At 38.9% G+C, this 20396-nt stretch overlaps 2 protein-coding genes across 2 annotated transcripts in view; one reads left to right on the top strand and one right to left on the bottom strand.

Moving 5' to 3' along the window:
• Positions 1-3200: 3200 nt before the first annotated feature.
• LOC145787155 (sulfotransferase 1C3-like) lies at positions 3201-9747 on the top strand. The gene is made up of 7 exons (XM_082598883.1): positions 3201-3492; positions 4108-4218; positions 4570-4679; positions 5681-5819; positions 6885-7000; positions 7424-7574; positions 9626-9747. Exons 1-7 carry the CDS (start codon positions 3201-3203, stop codon positions 9733-9735), a joined length of 1029 nt encoding a protein of 342 aa, XP_082455009.1. The 3' UTR covers positions 9736-9747.
• Positions 9748-11150: 1403 nt separating this feature from the next.
• LOC145787128 (zinc finger SWIM domain-containing protein 8-like) overlaps positions 11151-20396 on the bottom strand; it is a 30707-nt gene continuing 21461 nt past the window's right edge. The window contains exons 22-37 of the mRNA XM_082598853.1: positions 20302-20377; positions 19587-19748; positions 19210-19378; positions 18764-18923; positions 18481-18618; positions 17945-18092; positions 17641-17864; positions 17236-17352; positions 16553-16646; positions 16125-16234; positions 15833-16003; positions 15373-15534; positions 14736-14877; positions 14487-14605; positions 13896-14087; positions 11151-13172 (exon numbers count right to left, since the gene is read on the bottom strand). Coding sequence (XP_082454979.1) covers positions 13095-13172; positions 13896-14087; positions 14487-14605; positions 14736-14877; positions 15373-15534; positions 15833-16003; positions 16125-16234; positions 16553-16646; positions 17236-17352; positions 17641-17864; positions 17945-18092; positions 18481-18618; positions 18764-18923; positions 19210-19378; positions 19587-19748; positions 20302-20377 — 2262 coding nt within the window. The 3' untranslated portion in view covers positions 11151-13094. The remainder of the gene's footprint in view (positions 13173-13895; positions 14088-14486; positions 14606-14735; positions 14878-15372; positions 15535-15832; positions 16004-16124; positions 16235-16552; positions 16647-17235; positions 17353-17640; positions 17865-17944; positions 18093-18480; positions 18619-18763; positions 18924-19209; positions 19379-19586; positions 19749-20301; positions 20378-20396) is intronic.

Below are 20396 nucleotides of genomic sequence, written 5' to 3' on the forward strand. Positions count from 1 at the left end.
TAAAGATGAAAAGCTATCCTGTTGTCAAAGCTAACGAACAGCAGTTTGGTTTGTTTCTAATTTTAGAACGTAATCGTTTAATGAAGTGACGTTGTAGAATCACGGGTTGGTGAGCCGCACAACTAATTTGAGCTGATGAAATAGAAGGAAAGATGGCAATGTTGGTGTGTTGAACATAAAGCGTCAACACGAAAAATATGACGAAATCAACGAAAATTTTATTCACACTGACGAAATAAGAAAAAACATTGTCTAACGCAATGTTGTGAAGTCGTTTGATCCATTGACCTTGTTTGTGGATAAGTCTGATTTATCGTTTCCCTCTACATTTGAGGTATGATGACTATTCGTCATTATTGCGTTTGTGTGCGTTTTGCATTTGTGTGTTACTGACAAATCACAACCATTACAAATTGCAGAAATATGAGCAATTTGCAACAATAAACTAAATCTTTACGTTCCTTCAACAATGTTGAACAGCAGGAAAGTAGGTTAGTTGGTGAAAAAAAAAGCAGCTGATGCATGTAAAATATGTAAAAATATAGTCGAGCGTAAGGTAAAAGAGTAAAAATGGTTCCAAGCTTTGGATATGAAAAGACAACTCAGACAGCAAATCAGTCGTTTTTATATTGATTCAACGTACGCAAACGACCTTGCAAACGTTGACTCAATGTAAAAAAGCGACTGATTTGCTGCCTAGGAAGGTTCTAATTGCAACAAGCCTGAGGCACTAATTGAAAAGTGGCTAAAGTTCCTTTTCTCTCGCTGCCTTTTCTTCAGTAACTGCGCCCAGTTTGTTGCTCCCTGGGTAGAGGTGAGCTTTGTTTTCAACAAGCCATGAGTCAAACATGAAATGCATGATTGGCATGCAAGCTCCGTGTGCGCTACACCATCCCACCGGAAATAGAGAAATAGGAGGCTTAAACTGGACTGTACTGCTTTTACGATAGGCCCAGTAATATTTGTCACTCACAGTCACAATCCAGCAAACACACTCATGTTGATTTTTGCTGCAATATCTCTTGGCGGCTGCGAAGCAGAAATATTGTATTGACAATATTGTATCGACTCTTCGCAGCCTGACTGCTGGCCGGTTGTGTATGAATGATTGTCACGCTCTGTTGCACAAACCAAGTCTGCTTTGACTTCAGAATGGTGCCATAAACTGCTATTGATAAATATACATTTTTTCGTAAAGGCAGTATTCAATTCAATTTAATTTTCTTTGTTGAAACGCAAAAGAAACGATACTGTAAAAATAAAATACAGCAACAAAACCAACAAAAGAAAAAGGTGGCAAAACCGTAATAATTGAAAATATGCATGTACAAGATCAGGGGCGCCGGAAGCGGGGAGGGGGCAGGGGAGAATGGTGCCCTTTTAAGGTCATTTAATCTACTTCACACTTTGCAATACGATATAACAATTTCAGCTATTTGCTTTTAGCCTAATTATAATCTTTCATTTCTGCTTCAAAATAATATTCACGACACAAAATTCTGTATCACAGAGATTCACCACGTAGCAGCTTGGGGGGGAGGAAAGACCACGTAGCAGATTATGACGGTTTTTATTCACGAAGGAAACGTGGCTATGAAGTATGAAGCCAGCAAATGATAGAAGTGCTTTCGTTCAAGAAAAGAAAAAAAGGAAGCTGCACTATAAAAACCTCTTTTGTATTAAAATTTTGAACAATTGTAGTTTGAGATACTTCCGCAACAATTCGACTTGTTTTAGATTAAAAAAGATTTGATTGAAGTAGGCTTCACTAAAAATTGTTTTTTGAGTTCAATAGGTTTTCATTGTGCTTTTCAAAAATATAAAAATATTAATTGATGATGGTCCAAGCAGGTCAGACGCTTCCTTTACAATGATGCCGTCCTGGTTTGGCACTCGGCTGAAGCTGTTTGTTCAAAAACACCGCTCGTTTTTTTTTTATTGGTGTGTTATCAACTTTTGAAAACGATGTGCAATCACACGCGTAGATGAAGGATGCACTTGGAAGGGATAGCATTCCTCGGTTTGAGTTCTGTTAATAAAATGCAATAACAATAAAGTCATTTAATATAATATCCTCAACTTTGTTTGCGTGTTTAATACCGTAATAGGCTCTTTGCAAGATAATTTTCATATTGCGATTCACCTTTTAAATAAATAAGGTGCATAAGTTTTCCACAACATTGTTTAAGGTGCACCACCATACCTACAAGGTGACAAGAGTAGGAGAGCATCTGAATTTAGCTAATTTGAATCAAAACAGTGCAATAATCCCTCATTGGAGTCCTTCGAAATTGTTCGTAAGTGTTTGTCCGAATTCGACACCAAGATTCACGAGGCATTGATAATCAAATCTTTCAACCCAGGGCCCAACAGGCAATTATTTGCTGGCGGAGCTTCCTATCTTTTAACAGTTTTTGTTTGATTTGTCACGTCTTGTGCTTCTCGTATTTTTACTTTGTTTGTGCCACTATCTCGTGCTGTGCTTCTGTCCATCTTGCGTAATCTGCTTGAGTCCTTTTCTGAACAATTAATTAATTTCACCTCTCAAATACTTGACCCGTTGTGCAGCGTAATTTTTAGTTATCAGTTTGTATGAGCTAGTTAAGCAAGTTTCTCAAATGTTTAGATTAGTGTCCGTATTTTGTTGCGATAGTGTATTATTCTTTAGTATTCCTTTCAAAAATTTTTTTCTTGGAAAGGGTTGTATGATTAGCCGAAAACGTTAGCTTATTGTTTTGTTTTTTGTTTTTATCATGTTAAATGTAGGCTAGTGTTGTTGCTGGGTTACGTCTGTTTATGGTTTAAAAAAGTTACCTCTACCTAAATTGTCTTGTATTTAATTTTTGAATCGTATTCACTCTATAAACTTTGTTCTCACATGAATGTGTGCTGTTGGATATTAACGGAGCAGTTGTCTGCCGGAGAAGCTTGTCATTTGTTTTAAAACTCATTGAATTAAACCATCACCCTTTGTGTCCTAATCCCTTTTGTTTGGCAATCTTTTTTCCTATCATTTCTCGTTTCGGTTAACTTTACACAAGTGTTCAGATTCTTGACAAACGCCAGATGCACAGGTGAAAACGCTCACATTTTTGGTATCATGGTAAATGCCGTGGAATTGCTTGGATTTGTGTGCTTATCAGTTTTGTTTTGCCAGATACATAACTTATATTTGCATTCAAGTTAAAGCTTGTGAGATCATGGCTGCTACTCACAACTCAGTTTCTGGCAAACCAGGCTCAAAACCTTCTGAACAAATCGATGCTGTAGCAAAGCGGTTGGCAATGATGCCACTACTTGCCTTGCCTGAAGAAGATCGACCAGACCCCGAACCCTTTATAGAATATTTCAGGAAAGTATTTTTGGGAGGCATCACAGAAGAAGATGGCCGTCGATCTCTACCACTGTTTTCCCTAAAATTGGCAAACTGGGTGTTTGATAATTTGACCCCATGGAATGGTGATGTCATAATTGCAACATATCCTAAAACAGGTATAGCTAGTAACTTATTGTTTTTAAAAATGTTTTCAAAGTTATTGTGATAAAATAATCTGTTGGAGCAACACATTTTGAAAATACGAGAAACTTTTTAAAACCTTTTTTTGACCCTTTTGTTGTTGTATTTTTTTTTAAAAGCAATTTAGGATAACGTTCAACGGTCAACTTTGTCTCTTACAGAATTTTTTCTGTCATTCCTAGATTAAACGTAGGTTTTCTACCCCATTTGAGATAAATTTTACAACAATAGTTGATGATACCATGATTTGGGGGTTGTTCTTCAGTGCCAGAGTTGCAGAAAGAAATGCAACTCTCAATTATTCGCGGTTGAGCAAAATAGCGGCGGTAGTGGGCGTACGAAGACGATGAAGATGCATTCACCCCTGAGCGAGACGATGGAACTGATATGGGGTTTGACTGGGACGAGTTAGAATTTAGAAAAAACGTATTTTTTCAGTATGGTAACGTGTCCACGAATTCCCGGATTTGCTATAACTTCCGATTGATTTGGTGAAACCAAAGATGGAAAGCACCAAAGCTTTCTTTAAACAAATTATTTTTAACATAAAATAATATTTCTTTTACACAAAATCATATTTCTGTTGAAAGGAACTACATGGGTCTACAGCATAGCAACGGAAATCTTGTACAAAGATGAACCAAAAACAAAAGAATTACTGAAAACTTTGAATATGCATAAATACCTAGAATGTGGCATTAGTAAGTATCGTTTTACTTACGCCCTACATTTACCTAACCTGAAAATGCATAGCTTGATAATTTTTTTAAATGTAACAATGTTTAAAAAAATAAAGTAAAAAATACCACACCAAATCAAAAGAATCGGTTTATTTAAATACAGAGCTTTCGCCACACAAGTGTGGCTTTATCAGTATAAACTTATTCAAATAGAATGGAATTTTATTTTTTGGAATTTTAATAAAATAGCCTACGTAATAAAAGTTTGGGAATATTTACTTGTCAACCATGGCCTTTCTTCCACGCGTAATGGATAATGATAAAGGGTTCATAAATTAATGAACTCCCTTTCACAAATTTTATTTGTTACAGAGGAAAAATACGACGTTTTTGAAAAATATCCATGGAAACGCCGTTTATTAGGAACTCACCTTAGTGAAGAGTTAGTCAATGTGGAAAAGACGATCAGTGCTGGAGGAAAGGTAATTTTTACTTCAAGAGGAATGTTGTGTGTTCACTTTCTATTTCGCGTATGCCCGCATAACTGAGTATTTAGAAAAGTGGATGGAAAAGAGAAGAACCCACTCTTCGTGGTCATTTTCAAGCATGTCATAAAAGTTTTTGAGAAAAAACAGCCACATGGTCTCTATGGGTGTCGAGAAAGCTTTATGGAGCGTTCCTCAGGCATTTCCACCACGGCGTTACACTATCCCACAAATGTATTATATCGATTTCTCACGATTATCTAGCTAAAGTTGAAGGATTGAAACAAAAGCCCCGGTTCGTCTCTAGGGGTGTGCCCATTGTAAGGAATGCTCTCCATTCAGCGGCAGCTTGTCAATGGAACTTTTCACAGCCAGCTTTGACAATCGGAGACTTTTCTTTGCCAATCTCGCTAACTAGGTCTGTGTCAGTGATTCAAAGTCTTTACAAGTACGCGGAACTGCCAAGAATAACCTTAAAAAGACATTCTCATTCCGAAGATAACGTTTCGAAACGAATCAATCTAATGAGCGACTCCAGAAAAAATCTACTCCGCAGCTTTGTAAATATCATATAGGAGGCCTAAGGTAAGGATTGATAAAATATTATTATATTTGCATCGCATTATTGATTGATTTGATCTTTATCAGCGGACTGAGAAAACTTCTTTGAGAGCTCAATTCTGGCAGCTGCGCTTACTTGTAGAGGCTTTAAATCACTGACGCAGGCCTGGTCACCGAAATTGACAGAGTGAAGTTTCCGATAGTTGCTGAAATGTTGTTGCAGGGGAATTATTTCAGCCACTAGGTGCCGCTGAATGTACAGTAAACTAGTTCTGAAATGTGTTTCTCGAGTGTACATCCGGAAGTTCCGAACCAGCGCTGCTTGACCTTGAGTCGAGCGCTTAACCACTGAGCTAACGGGCGGTTTATTATGATCAAGGTGGTTTTTGTTGATTGACCTACTAGCGATACAAAGTTAAAGAAAATTATATTTTTAGATCATATACACCATGAGAAATCCGAAAGATCAAATGGTCTCATTCTACCACATGATAAAAAATCTTCCACTGAATCCCGAGGTTATCAAGGAATTAACTGGAGACGGGTGGAATGATTTTTTCGACAACGCAATAGCAGGTAGATTATGCCTGTAAGCTGTTGTAACTATAATTTCAACCACTATAAGCTACACTACATCACACTAGATATCTGTCCGTGACTTAACAACAATATTTTCTTTGTGTAAAATGCAGTGGTGCCACATCACATGGTTAACATTATCTTCTTCCCGTCATCCGTTAACGAATCCGTAAAAACCTTGATTCTTTCCTAACATGGAAGGACACTTATCTGTTGTAACTGAGCACAATTTTGACCGGGCAAAATGTGGTTATGGAAGTGAAACATATGTATAATTTATCCTTTTGTTGTGTCGTGAATGATCAACTCCCCTGCTAAACACAGCTAATTGCTCAGTATCTGTAGTGTGGAGAAACGATATTATGAGGCATTTTCTTTGCTAGCACATAAGTTATGTGACAACCATGTATTATAGCCATTTTGGGCAGTTCTTTTAGCACAAATAATAATTTTTCTGCATCGATGAGGGCCGCAAGAAAAATAGTTGAGGGCCGCACGCGCCCAATGGGACGCGGTTGAGAATCACTGCTCCAGCTCCAAATATTGCCGGAGAGAGAGCACAAAGAGTGAAAATATATCTAGGATGGTAAAAAGAAAGAATGGACCATGATTCAGAAGTAAGATAAGAGTCGGATTAAGTCAGACAAACAATTTACATAATATAACATCTACTTTTTATTTTGGCCCAATTCATGGCCAAATTAAGGAAGCAAAAATGTTATAAATGACAGTTGATCACCATATTACCTATTCCGAGTTAAATAAATAATCTTAACATTCCAAAAAGATTTTGAAAAAAACATCCCCCAGCCAGAAAACCAATCTCTTTTTACATTGATTCAACGTCTGCAGACTTACAGTAATTGCAAGATCGAAGTCACCATTTCGCTTCAACAGTATCACGAAGTCTCGTTTGGTGATCCTTGTAACAGTCGTCAGTCAGTGCATACTTTCCGTCACTGATGCAAAAATAGAGCAAGTTCAAAATGTTTTCCTTCGTTTGAGCCTGGGATGGAAAATGTCTTATAGATTTATCATAGTTTATTATAAATTTCTTTTCAGGAAAAATTCCACAATTACAGAAAGAAAACGAGTGGTATCTGGACAATTTACTTGGATGGTGGAAGCACAAAAATAACGCCAATGTCTTGTTCGTTTGTTATGAGGATCTCAAAATTGTAAGTCTTTGTATTTAAACTGGTTGTCATCATTAATTTTTTTCTTTAGTTTAATGTTTTTCTCATGTTAGTAGCCTATGTTTTTTTATGGCTTTCATGTTGATGCATGAAAACATTTTTGCGTTTAGCCTGCTTCTTTGTTAGTCTGCATATGTGTTAACACATCACACACTGATGTTAATGTTGTTAAATATTGTTGAGTCATGTTATATCGCTGCTATCTTATTTTAAACCTCTGCTATGTTTGGCTTGCAGGAATGACAAACTAAACTGCTGTAAAAAAAACTTTGTATTTTCAGCTGTGATGTTTAAAACTGTCTTAGACTACACCTTAGCATCAAAGTGAAATATTTTCGTATCAAAGCATTGAGAAGCCTAGCTGCCTTTGCCTAATACAGTAGTAATGTTTACTATGTCTTCAAGAGTGCGGAAAATCAAGTTCGAAAAATCGCCAACTTTCTCAATGTTGACCTGAGTGATGAAGAGGTGGCAGACATCATAAAGGCTACAAGTTTTCAATCGATGAAGCAGAATGCATCGCAAGAACATAAAATGATCGGTTTCTTTCGCAAAGGTAGATGTTTTGATGTCGTTCAAACACTGTGTTCATAACATCATTGAAAAACTTCAATCACTTTTTTTGCTGCAAGTAGCCTATTATTGATAAAGTAAATTGATCACTTGGTTGCAGGCTTCAAATCGCATCACCAAACAGACTATATAATGGTCTAAAGCAGTGGTTCCCAACCTTTTTGTTGTCACGGACCCCTTTAGACAAATTTTTAATTCTGCGGACCCCTACGGCCCTACCTAAATTTTGCCTGAAACTCACATACCATTGACTATTGTAATAATTATGCTACTCAACTACTGTACTGTGTCATATTGCATTGCCGCTATGACTCCTGCTGCAAGTATCAGGTTAAACAGTAAGAAAATGAATGAATTGTTCAAGAAATGTCAGCAGTATTTGAATATTAAAGGTGACCCAAAGTGCCATGCCGATACTTTTTCAACGTAAGCAAATTAAATGAGAGGGCTGTTGTTGCCTTTCCTGAACCAAACGACTGAACTGTGGTTGAGGTTTTGACAATGCAACACTCATTTCAACGTCCAGGCGATTTTGATGTTTAGTATTCATTGTAACAAGAGCTGAGAATCCTGCCTCGTAAAAGTAAGTGGTTATGAATGGTAACAAAACAATAATCGCTTGCTTTGCCAAGAATGGGTAGGTTTGCAGTTGTGAGCACCAAAATTCTTCAACAGTTTTTGAATGAAATTCAATGCGTAATAACTCTTTTGATCTCAAATCAATTAGGTCCTCTTTACTGAGATCGTCATCGCTAATGTTGTTCAAGTCAAAAAGAAAAGGATCTCGAATCCATGTTTCAACTTCGTTCGGCAGGTGTTCTAAATTAAAATAACGTTGAAATGAGATTTTTAGGGTTTCCAAGTGTGCGCAAAATTTTTCTCTCGTAGAGATCAAAAGAGTACATAGGATACTCTTTGAATTTCATCCATCAAGATAAGATCTTCTAACATTGGAAAGTTAGCGTAATTACCTGCTTCCAATCTGCGTTTTCAAACCGGCGACTTGGCTAAAAACGCTTTCAGTTTTTCAGCTGCATCAATTATTGTCACACCTGGTCCTTGAATGCCACGATTAACATTGTTAATATGACCGAAAATATCGGTTAAGTAGGCCATGTCGTATAGAAAACTTTTACTCTCAAACAATTTTGAGAGGGGACTTCCTTTTGCTTTCAAAAGAGTTGATACCTCATTCTTTAGCTGCTGCAGTCGTTTTAAAACTTCTCCTTTAAATAACCAACGTAGGCTACCTCAAAATGATACAAAAGTAGGCTACTTCGTAATCTGACCCTACTTCTTGACAGAGCGCTTTAAAATTACGGTGTAGCCTACTTGACACATTTGCATTTAAACAGAAAAATGAATGTAGAAAGATCGCTTTTCGTTTGTTTTTTTTTCCAAAATTTATCAAGGTAATCACGGACCCCCAAATGCTTTCTCACGGACCCCCAAGGGGTCCGCGGACCCCTGGTTGGAAACCACTGGTCTAAAGGCAATGATGAACAAACTGTCAAAACGATTTCAATTCGTCTAAACGAAAATTTTCACTAAAAACCTTATTTTGACAAATTAAAACTGAGCATCCTGGGACATGCATAAAAAATGAACTTACTTCAAGTTTATTTTCTATCTTTAATTTCAACAATGTAGGCTGAGATAGAAGGTGAGGATAACAATTTTTGCATCGTCTTCTTGTAGACCCACAGGTTTCGCATTCTCACTTGTGCAGTTCTTTCATGTTTGTTGGAGTCTTTTTCTCGTTTTCCTCCCCACGTTCCATTGTTACAAATCCGTCCTTTGTTATCCTACCTCTTCACTAAGTTTCGTCTAGAAATTATTTTTAAATTCCATGTCGTTTAAAATTAGACTTTTTTCTATGATCAAGACACAATTATCTCAAAGGGCCAAGATTGAATATTTATGTTCATGATGTGAAGTGCTTGTTTCCCGTGCATTAAGATTTTTGAGCAGTGAAGAATGCTTTTCAAGGTACAGAAACTATATGCAGACTTATACATAGGCTACTTGTTTCAGGTGAAATAGGAAACTGGAAAGAGTACTTCACAGTTGCTCAATCCGAAAAGGTGGATAAACTTGTGGAAGAAAAACTGTCTGGCACTGGAATCAATTTTATTTACGAGTGACGCTTTGGCATGTATTTTTATCTGGCACAGATGCAAAAATATTTAACGTTTTATCTTGCTAAGTTGATGAATTCATAAATGCATCTTCTTATGGTTTGTTGGGCTTATGAGAACGCTGCTAGTCTGTCTAACAAGACAATGTTATTCTTCTGTTCAAACGATTTGATATAATTGTTGTCGAGGAGTGGTGGGAACAGCAAACTTTACTTCTCCACTACATCTTACTATTATTTCCTTTTTTTCAATTGGCTAATTACTATCATTGATGAGTTTGAGGGTGGCTGCTTGACGAATGGCCACTTTGCAGTCTCCCGTTGCTATCCATTATTGTGCAACAGTTTTTTGTATATAAATTGTGATCTTTTTAGCGGTTATACTTCAGGCTACATTGTGTTTTAGTTTACAGTAGGCTACATTTATTCGCAGCAACCAATAAATCTCTATCTATTTACCTTATAAAAACGTTGTCTTACATGTTTATTCGTGTTGATTTATCAGTAAGAAATAAAAGTTAGTCAACGCAAATTTAATATGATGAAAGTCAATGTTTAATTGTTTTCTTTAGTGCTAATAATTAGGCTACTTGTACGTGTTCAAATAAACTTTCTTGTATTCCAAGGTTGCGTTAAAACCGGGCTTGCGATAAATTCTTCCAAAGTATGAAAGTGATGAGAATGGGATCGGGACAATTTTTGCACTTGTAAATGTGTGATCTGGAAGGGGCTACTGCCAATCACTACCGGCAATGCTATCACTGCTTCCATCTATCACCATTGTTTTGCTCGGCGACTTATTGTCACATAGCAGACGCAATAAACTCAAATACAGAGACATAAGAGGCGCTTTCTGGACGTCTGGCCCAGCATATTTTTGTAGTCGCAAGGGTTACGCCCGGTGATGTAGAGTTTAGATCAAGTGAACGAGAAAATATGGAAATCAAACTTTGTGTCGCCTTCGTCGGTGTATTATTACGACTGGATGCTCTTGAGCGGCATCGAACCGGCGCCCTTTTGAACGTCCCACAAGAGCTCACCACTTTGCTTTACAAGAAATGTTCCCAGTCATCATTCAGATAACATAGGCCTACGGTCACCTTCTTAAGTGTGCCAATATTCCACTAATAACGTTGTCAAAATGCTACAAAAATAAAGCGAATATCAACGTAAATACAATGTCGGTTGTCGACTTGTCGTTCTCGTATTTTATTTCGAAATGTGGAAAACAGACAAATAGCCACAGAACGACACAGGATTAGAAGTTAACCAGTTCGAAAAAGAAGAAGATTAATTGAGACTCGCAAGACAAAAACACAGTGCTCTCCACGAGAGACATCGTGCTGAGGTAGAGCGACCAACTAAGAAAGTTTGGCCGCCTTCAAACACTTCGCATGCAAAAGGGTAGATGTCTAACAGACATTCTTGGCGAAGTTTAAAGCTTTTCACAACTTCGCATATAAATTGATGTTTTTTTTTTTGGCCAAGCAACCACAATCCAGACAACAAATCAACCATATTTTACATTGATTCTACGTCTGCAGACGTTGATTTAATGTAAGAAATGGTTGATTTGCTGTCTGGAAACAAATCTGGAACCGTCTGAAAGTATCGCTGATTAAAGAATCATTCGCACAAGTACCGAAAGACCTGACAGTCACAAAATTACAACAGCCAAACTTATGAGCAATGTTGATTGACAGACACAGATCCTTCAGAAATAAAGCGGCCACGTCAACAGCATGCTCATTGCTTATTCACTATATGATACAATATACAATACATGCAATATTGTTACAACTACATCAACTATCTGCAAAATGTTTTAAGAAAATAGTTGAAACTTGTCGTGCTTACGTAGATTCTTTGTAACTTTTAGTTGTATCTACATCAGAAGACAGTTTAGCATTCTTCGGATTGCCTACAACAAAGTCTCGGCCACAGCAGAAAGCCACAGAAACACGACGCCAGATCATCCGAACAATAATTTCATTGCCCGACTTCGAATCTCTCGTGGGAAAAATACTTTTCTGTTTTAGGTGATGAATCTCGGCACCAAAACAGTTTTTACCCGATGTTGTTTCATAGTTTTTCTTTTCTTCTGTAGTACGAAAGAGTTTTGGATTTCACAGAAGCGGAAAGATTGCAAGACTAGGAGATGTAAAATACACATACAATGTGATGCTGTAAAAAACGACAATTGGAAAACTACCTTAACCAAAAGACTTAAAAAAAAAACGATGTATTGTATGGTATTAACAACAAATTGCAAAGCTTAGAGTCGAAACGAAAAAAAAAAAGAAAAATAGCATCTTTCACACTGTTTATAATAACCATCAGGCCAGGTCAAAGCACAACGAGCGAAAAACATAAAAAAATTGTCAATAAAAAATGATATTGTGTTTGCTCGGAGACAAGGAAGAACCAATGGAGGAGGCACCGAATTGAAAAAAAAAAAACTTTCCAGTAGATTATTATTATCAAACTTCAATTTGGGTGAACGGATGTTTGGAGTATCCCGCTTATAAAATATGAAGCAGTAGATGCTAATATCGCTCTCGAAACTCGATCTAAACGAAAGGAGAACGATTATAAGAGAAACAGATAGATTACGACTACATACTCATAGACTAACAGAATTGCCTAAGGAATAAAAATACCGAGTGGTTTTGCAAAAAAAAAAAAAAAATGACACCAAACAGGCGGCCAATAAGAACTTTGATTATTGTAGCTCAAATATCGCTAGAAAAAAACTAATTTTTGCATTAACTTTTCTACTAGTAAGCAAGGTAGAGGTTGTAGTCTAATAAGACCGATACTGACCGATAGTAAGACCGATACGATCGGGCCCGGATTTAGGGGGGGGGGCAGAGGGGGAAGTTGCCCCGGGCCCCCCGACTTTTAAAGGGCCCCCCTATGTGGAAAAAATGTGATTTTGTGTTATGTTTTTCCTTTTGGCCTTTAAAGTTTCTGCAAAATGCTGTGCAGTACTGGACTGATGCTACTGTAAACGTAGAGATGGTTTTTGCAAGGGGGGCCCCCCGATCTAAAAGTGCCCCGGCCCCCCATCAGCTAAATCCGGCCCTGGATACGATACCGTCTTGGAGAAAAGACAAGAAAAGATGAATTAAAATTCTATCAAACACAACAAATGAAAAATTACGTTTTTAAGAATTAAACAGTCGTCTAGTGTTGCCACAACGACGAGAAAATATGAAAATTAATGCTCTTGTACAATACTACCTACGTTAATTTGACGTAAAAATTACGCTAAGTAACTTGCAACGCAAATGCACAAATTCAACCAGCAAGAGACCACCACGCAATCTAAATAATATTTCTGCAAAAAAAGTCAGTGAGATGCCATCATGCATGTAAACCGGCGTTGATTTTCTGCCAGAGCTCTTTAGAGCAGCTCTTTGATCGATGGATGCTCTGGAGGACCTAGAGAGCATTTAAAGTTGTAAGAATCAAGACTTCATATGTAAACCTTACAAAAATAATTGAAAGATTGAACCATTTAACTTTTAGTCGTTTCCAGGCTTAAGCCCGGCAGTTGAAAATTTAGATAAAGTGAACGGGATCTTCATGTCAATCTTCAGGCGTCCAGCCAAAGACAAAAACGCATGCTTTTCAGCGGTGTCGAACCGAGGCCCTCTCGAGCCTGGGCTCTCATCACTTGGCGAGGCAGTTTTGCAGCCATTTAACTCTTCTTCTTGCGTTTGAGGCCGCCACAGATCACGTTGTTACATCCAGGTGCAGCAGCCAATGGATTGTGTAATGTGTATTCATCGAGTGTTGTTAGGTCCACATGTCTATCTTGTGGTCGGTATACATGACATTGATAGATAATGTGGTGTGCAGTTTGAAAATCTGAGCCACAGGCAGAAGATGGTGAATCGGCGAGGCCCCATTTAACTGAAATATGCCTTCGACCTTGCTGTTATTTTCTTTTCTATGAAATTAATATCCATTTGAAGCAGATTTATTCACTAGCTTCTTTTAAAGTCGATGATGTAATCTGTAATTCCATTACCCTGATTTATTTTAAGTTTCGTCGCAGGCATGCATTCCTAACGAGTTAATCTACTTTTCTGCAAAGAATATCGCTTTGAAATTTCAACCGATCAGTCCTTAGTGTGATCACGTGACGACAAAGCCACTTACGTCATTAAACTGCATCATTCCGCCGGGGGTCATACAAAATGCTCCGCGGGCGGTGTGCACCAGGGCCACGAACTCGTCCTGGTTCGTGGAGGGATGGAGGTGGTAGAGGCGGTTGTGGATGAAGTGAGCGTACATTTGCAAGCAGCGATTCATGATGGGGAGGATGAACGACACCCTCAAATTGGTGCAAATCTTGAGAAAAATAATTCACGTTTAGCGAGATAAGGAGTGCTAGAGAGTGTCAAAATTGTTTAGTTTTATTTTTCATTTCTGAGCTTCAGTGCGAAAATACTACTTCTTGTAACCTAGCAAGGGTCTGGAAAAAGACGGAAGCAACAAAACGCAAACGTTAAAACAAATTCAAGACTGAAATGATTCGCTGAGCACGAAACTTTGGCACGGAAAAAATGTAACTTTAAGCAAAATAAACCTTCATGCCCTTAATATATGCAAAAATCTTTGAACACATTCACAGACAGATAGCAAAGCTATTACCAGTTTCACAAAATTCGAAAAAAAATTGACTCTCATCACTATATTGTCTCGTATTTGCAAAGCAGTTTTAATTCAAACCAATGCTTCACTTCTCACCGGTTGGTTGTTCTGTTCCGACAAGAACTTAGCGGCTTCTACGGCGATGTCCTGCAAGACATACGGAGATGATATCCCACCAACTGCAGCCATGCAGAACTGCTGCACGTACTGAATCCCTGGATGCAAAAGAAACAAATTTGAAACAGGGACCATCACGCAACTAACCCTGAAGAAAAGTGAATTATAAACAATTCAAATGCAACACAAATGAGTCTTCCACTCAATTGGATCCTGTGCTTCTCTCACCAAGCTTAATGGAGAGGTTCATGAGCCACATGACGTTCCCCGCGTAGGGAGGATTTCTGGTGTATTTGTGGATGGGGCGATCCTCCGTACGCTTCGTCAGGAGATCTAGAGCGAGCATCCCAACACGGAACGAACTCTGGAGCTGTTGGAGGAAACAAAATCTTCTGTTGTATATTGTGCCAGATGTGCTTTATTGGTCTCTAAAGTCCGGACAATGGGGCTCGTCTAAAAAAACTTTTTCCAGATCCAAGATAAAAAAAACTTTCGAAATATATTTTCAAAATAAGAAAACAGTCGATTTCTATGAGTTGTAGTTTTCCTTTCAATACATTCCGTAACTATTTCTTACAAAGCCAGTAATTGTTTATAAATGTTGAGTCAATGTCAAAAAGGAGCGATTTTCTGAATGGGAAATCGAAAACAGTAACAAACGCCTGCCCTGCATGCAGATCGAATGAATCCAATACTAGATAAAAGTTGAAATTGACTTAATCTACACTGCCTTCCGCTACATAGTGCTTGCAAGCTAAAATCACAGATTAAAATATATTGATTTTAAAGTTTTGCTAAAATAGATTCTGCCACTCTTTCCTTGATAGAAGAGCAGATCGCATCCTATCAAAGTCATTGGTCTCACCTGGGAGGACACAGGAGGCATGGTGATCGCAGGAATAGGAGGCATCGGAGGAGGAGCATTTTGATGATGATGATGCAAAGCCGCAGCGTGGGGATCGGGAAGAAACGCGCCGGGAGCGGGATGGTATTGTAGCGCGTGAAGATTCACAGCGGGCATGGGAACCTGGAGGGATTGAAGAAGTTATGACATCAACAAATGAACTTCCGCTTGGAATTATGATGATAAACCAATCCAGGCAACAGAGAGAAAGTGAGTCTTCAAGCAGTTTGCTTTCTACACAGATTTGATGATTGTCATTTGCGCACAGTAGGCAACTTTGATGGGTTAAACATTGCAAGAGCAATAAATTTAAACCATCAAACAGCTGAGCTTTCCTATCTTGGGATTACCATTTAAAACGAAGTAACAAAAAACTTTAATGGACGATTTTACGATCGCAATGATGCGTTTGTGGACTTACCAAGTTGATTGCTGTGACGGGGTTCAAATGAATAGTGGGGTACTGGTGCATGGGTTGCATCCCAGGGGTAACGCCAGGGATTTGATGACCGCTCAGCTGGTGGTCAAGAACAGTTGGTCCGAACCCATGCAAAACGGGGGCGGGGTGACACTGCATGGGTAAACGAGGATCCTGAATAACAGAAATAACAAATAGTGTAAGATTTGAACAGCATTTGCCTAAAGAAAAAATTATAAGAATGTGAGTGGTGTTGTAATATATTTGCCTAAAACATTTAGCTGTAACCTTATACCTGTATTGTAACGACCCCCCCAGGCAACACCATCCCCCCGACGGAAACGGGTATACTTTGACTAGTGAGGGTGCTCGATGACGTAGGTTGAGAAACGGCAACGACTGCCCCTGCGAAGAGAATTGGAAATTGAGTGGTTATAATTTAATTACTCTCCGATAAATTGTCCACACCAGCAATTTTTAAAACCAGCGAGTATGGTATGGTCAATCTTTCTTACTTTGACAGCTCAGTTTACCCCTCGGTGGACATAACATGCATCCGTAGAAAAACATGCTATAAAATAACAAAATCTGTCCTCTTTATATAGATTCAACGTCTGACAGATTTTTCTCACTAGGATACTTTCATGATCATTTCGTTCATGGCTGCTATGCCTCCCGACAATTACAAAAGATTGCCTGGTCATTTTGCTGGTATGCGAGTACCTGAGGTTACAGGAGGAGCTGGAAATGCGTTCACAGGAACAGGAGGAGCTGCAATGACTGCTCTAGGAAGATCGTGATCACCGGATTCGTTAACCTGCAGATGGAAGAGTTAAGAAGTTAATTACAAGATTGAAGAGCCACTTTAGAAAATCTTACCCATTGAGTCTGTCTGTATCAAAACATGTTTCTCGGCAGCCGCTTCTAGCAAGAATTGAGAGCGATGGACAACGTGTTTCGCCCATGAGACTGGACTCATCAGTACTGCACCACCAGTTATACTATCTATACATTGTCGTTACAAACAAGTAACAAAAATTAAACGTAACGTAATGTGAGAAAAAGACCAAACACCTATCGAATCATCAAACACATTCCAATGCTTAACTACTGCTACAGTAAACAATGTTTTCCAGTGTTTCCGATACCGTGCAGTATCTCAAAGTGTTCTTGGTTGGCTGATTGATTTATTTTGTTAAAAATTATATGAATATATCATTCATCTGCCATGAGCACGTCACCCGAGAAGGCGACCGCTTACAGAAATCTTCGAACCATTTTTTTCTGATGATTTGACCAAAAATTTGAGTTGCCTTTGAGTTATGTTGTTCAATAATTTCTTATCTTGATGTACATGGTTTAAAACTTCTGCACAATGCTTAACAGCTGATATATAAAAAAGTTACCTTTTTATAAATCCAGTCCCACTGGCGAGCGACTTCGAAAAGAATTTCAGGATAAACACCACCGCCCCTGCCAGCTTGCTCTACCTCGTAACAAGCTTTTTCTAGCATTGAAACGCCCTGTTTTGACAAAAATGCAACCAAGGTATAAAAAATGCTGTTTCATAAGCAAATACAAGCGGTGATTTTTTCAGTTATTGTGAAGTAGTGGTAGCGCATTCAACGTTGAACCAAAAAGCTCGGTGTTCGATTGCATGCCTGCTAGGCTGCAATACATATCGCCCGCACTGCTAACGCGATAAGAAACATGTCCACCACAAAAGCGACGCCAAAACTGCTGAGCAACCGATACCTGCAGTGTATGCGGATGCGCAGTGACATAAATATTTCAAAATTCCCCTTACGCACCTGTTCTCTGCATTGTAGTAATGCTCTTTGGATCTCGCTAGGATTGAGCGCGTGTGCGCGAGGAAGAACACTCAGTGCCAACTCAGCAGCTCGGCGGACGGTGGTGCTGTCTCTTCCCCGGGATGCCCGATCAGCGAGAGATGCAGTTTCAGGAGGAGTAAGATGTCCTTCCCATGAATCCACTAGGATGTGCAGAGCAGCGCTGCCAATCTCCATCGCTTGACCTAGATTCGATCTTTGCTTGTTAAAAGCCTTTTCGTTGTTTTGACGTTGTCATACCTTGTGAAAATGGAGACACGTTTACCTGTTATCCACGAGACGTGAGAGGAATAGGTTCTGCTCAGCCAGTTTGGAGACACGCAGTTGTGAAGACCAAGGGCGTACAGACCGATCTCAAAAGCAGCCAGGACCAAATTTCTGTGCACACCTGATTGGCCATTTCCTTGGGGCTGCTAAAATTTTAAGCTATTGTCAATAACTTACGACCGAATGCTGCTGGAGCCTGGATCGCCAGCTTAGAAAGTGAAGTCACAATAGACTGTAATACAAGCTGCAGCAATCTAACGAGATAACAAACGCAATTGTATGACAAAACAGTATGGAAGAACGATGCGTCATTTCCTGAGAGGATCGAACCACAAACCAAGTGCTCACTGAGACTTTCGAGTTAATGCCTTGAGGTGCTATTTTTCTGAACAGATTTTTCAACTTTTTTTAATGTCGATGGTAGGTGTTTTAGTCTATTGTCACAACATCAAGCAGAAGATTAATAAGCCAGTACTCATTGATGTTATGAAACATGACAGTGAAAAACACCAGCAACAAGTCACCGCAACAAACCTGCATAAAGAGAGACGTGCTACTGTTTCCACCGGCCTTCACGAAAACATTCTTCGCCAGTTCGAAGAAGAAATGAGCGCCCGCCTCAGATGGTTGGTTGGGAATATCGGGCACTGCAATCAAGTTCCTTCCACGAGTCTGCGAAGGAAATCTATGACGATATCTGCACTCAACTGCGCTTCATCGCACCACTTTCAAGAGTTGCGTACGATTTTTGTTTCTGGGTAGAGATACGCCACGATTTCAATAGAAAATTTTACGTAAAAGTTAAGGAAAGCCAAACCTTTTTGTAACTATAGCCAGCCCTATTGTTTGTGGTCGGGGGGAGGGGGTTGTCCGCTCGTAAGGGAGAGCGGTTAGGCTGCGAGGTTCGTCCGTTGTCGAAAGTCCGTTTGTTCTCACCCGAACTCGTTCCCATCGAGTCGTTGCTGATGCTGCTGCCGCTGAAGACAAAAGGATTTGATTTTTTTTGCATGCAATCGGTTTTCGATTGCATGCAAATTTGAAAGCATAAAACTGAGTCAAAATAGCATGAATACGTGTCAAAATATCCCTTCATACATAAATTTGCACTGTTGTTAGTAAAATAACCGTTTCATAAATTTTTCTTTGGCTTCAGATTGTCTATAATTTGACTTTGCAATATAAAAACATTCGCGGCTTTGAAAATTGAAGTCAAAACTGGCTAATAAATAATTAATACATAGGCGAGCATTCTTGCAAACAAACCTATCACTGCTTGGGCTAGAAGGATATCGCTGTGCTGCCCATGCAGAGCCAGCCATCGAATGAGGAAAGTTATTGAGCAATCCGTTGTTCAAGTTGCGTCTTCTGGAACGTGGTGACGTGTCACTCAACATGGCTTCTTCTGACGCAGAACTGTTCACGTTGGCCAGACCTGAGAAGGAGCAACGTCGCATAAATGAGTCAGTGACGCTTGTGCGTCGCTGTACGCAAAATCTGTACGTAAGCAAAAAAACAAGCTTGTGCAAAGAAAAACAAACAAAGCGAAATATTTTCCTCGTGTGAATGATCCGTTTCGACACAATGTGCCAAACAGTGGTCAAAAAAGTTACGCAAAGCAAGGACTCAACGTTGAAACTTACAATGTTGTTTTCGCTTCGGTCTGACCGTTGGAGATCGATACGACAACTTGGCGTCTCGGCGAGGCGGACTGCACACTGTTGATGACGAAGGATAGTCGTCATCACAAGACGTGGATGACTTCACGTCGCCATGAGGACCGGGTAAAGAGTTATCCACGTCACCTTAATAAATACGAATTTAAACAAAAATCGATAATTAACAAGAAATAAGTCGATCTTATGATAGTAATACTGCACTCTGATATATCTACTTCATAGCTGCAATGACTTTGTTGTTCTGCGCAGAGATATGTCGTAGCCAACTGTAGCTTTACTCAGACGGACGCCTTACAATTAAAGAATAACTTTTGACATAAAAGAAATTTCATTGTCATTCAACAACTTAACACAATAAACTTGTAAAATTAATAAACCAGAAGAGCTAACAATTTATTCAGAAAAAAAATGAACTCTTAAATTGAGGAACATACATTTTACTGTACGTTGCAGCTTGAAATATTTCCGCAATATATTCCACATGTAAGCAAAAGTGTACGCAAACACAAAACTAGACGTTAAAATAACAAAATACAGGCCTTAGCGGTTGAAGACGGGATTAAAAAAAATGGAAACTGAGGCCCAACTTGGACAACATAATAGCAAGAATGTGGAAGTAGGGAATGAGAAGTAAGACTGAATGTTAAAGGAACATGAAGTGTAAAGGGGCGGTACTCACTGTAAGGTGATCTATTGCTTCTTGGCCCATCATCGTCTGTACTTTCGTCTACGTTTAAGTTCACCGGCGCTTGACCCTGCGCAATGGTGGACAAG

The sequence above is a fragment of the Aplidium turbinatum genome, chromosome 18, assembly GCF_918807975.1.
Source record: "Aplidium turbinatum chromosome 18, kaAplTurb1.1, whole genome shotgun sequence".
Taxonomy (NCBI): domain Eukaryota; kingdom Metazoa; phylum Chordata; class Ascidiacea; order Aplousobranchia; family Polyclinidae; genus Aplidium; species Aplidium turbinatum.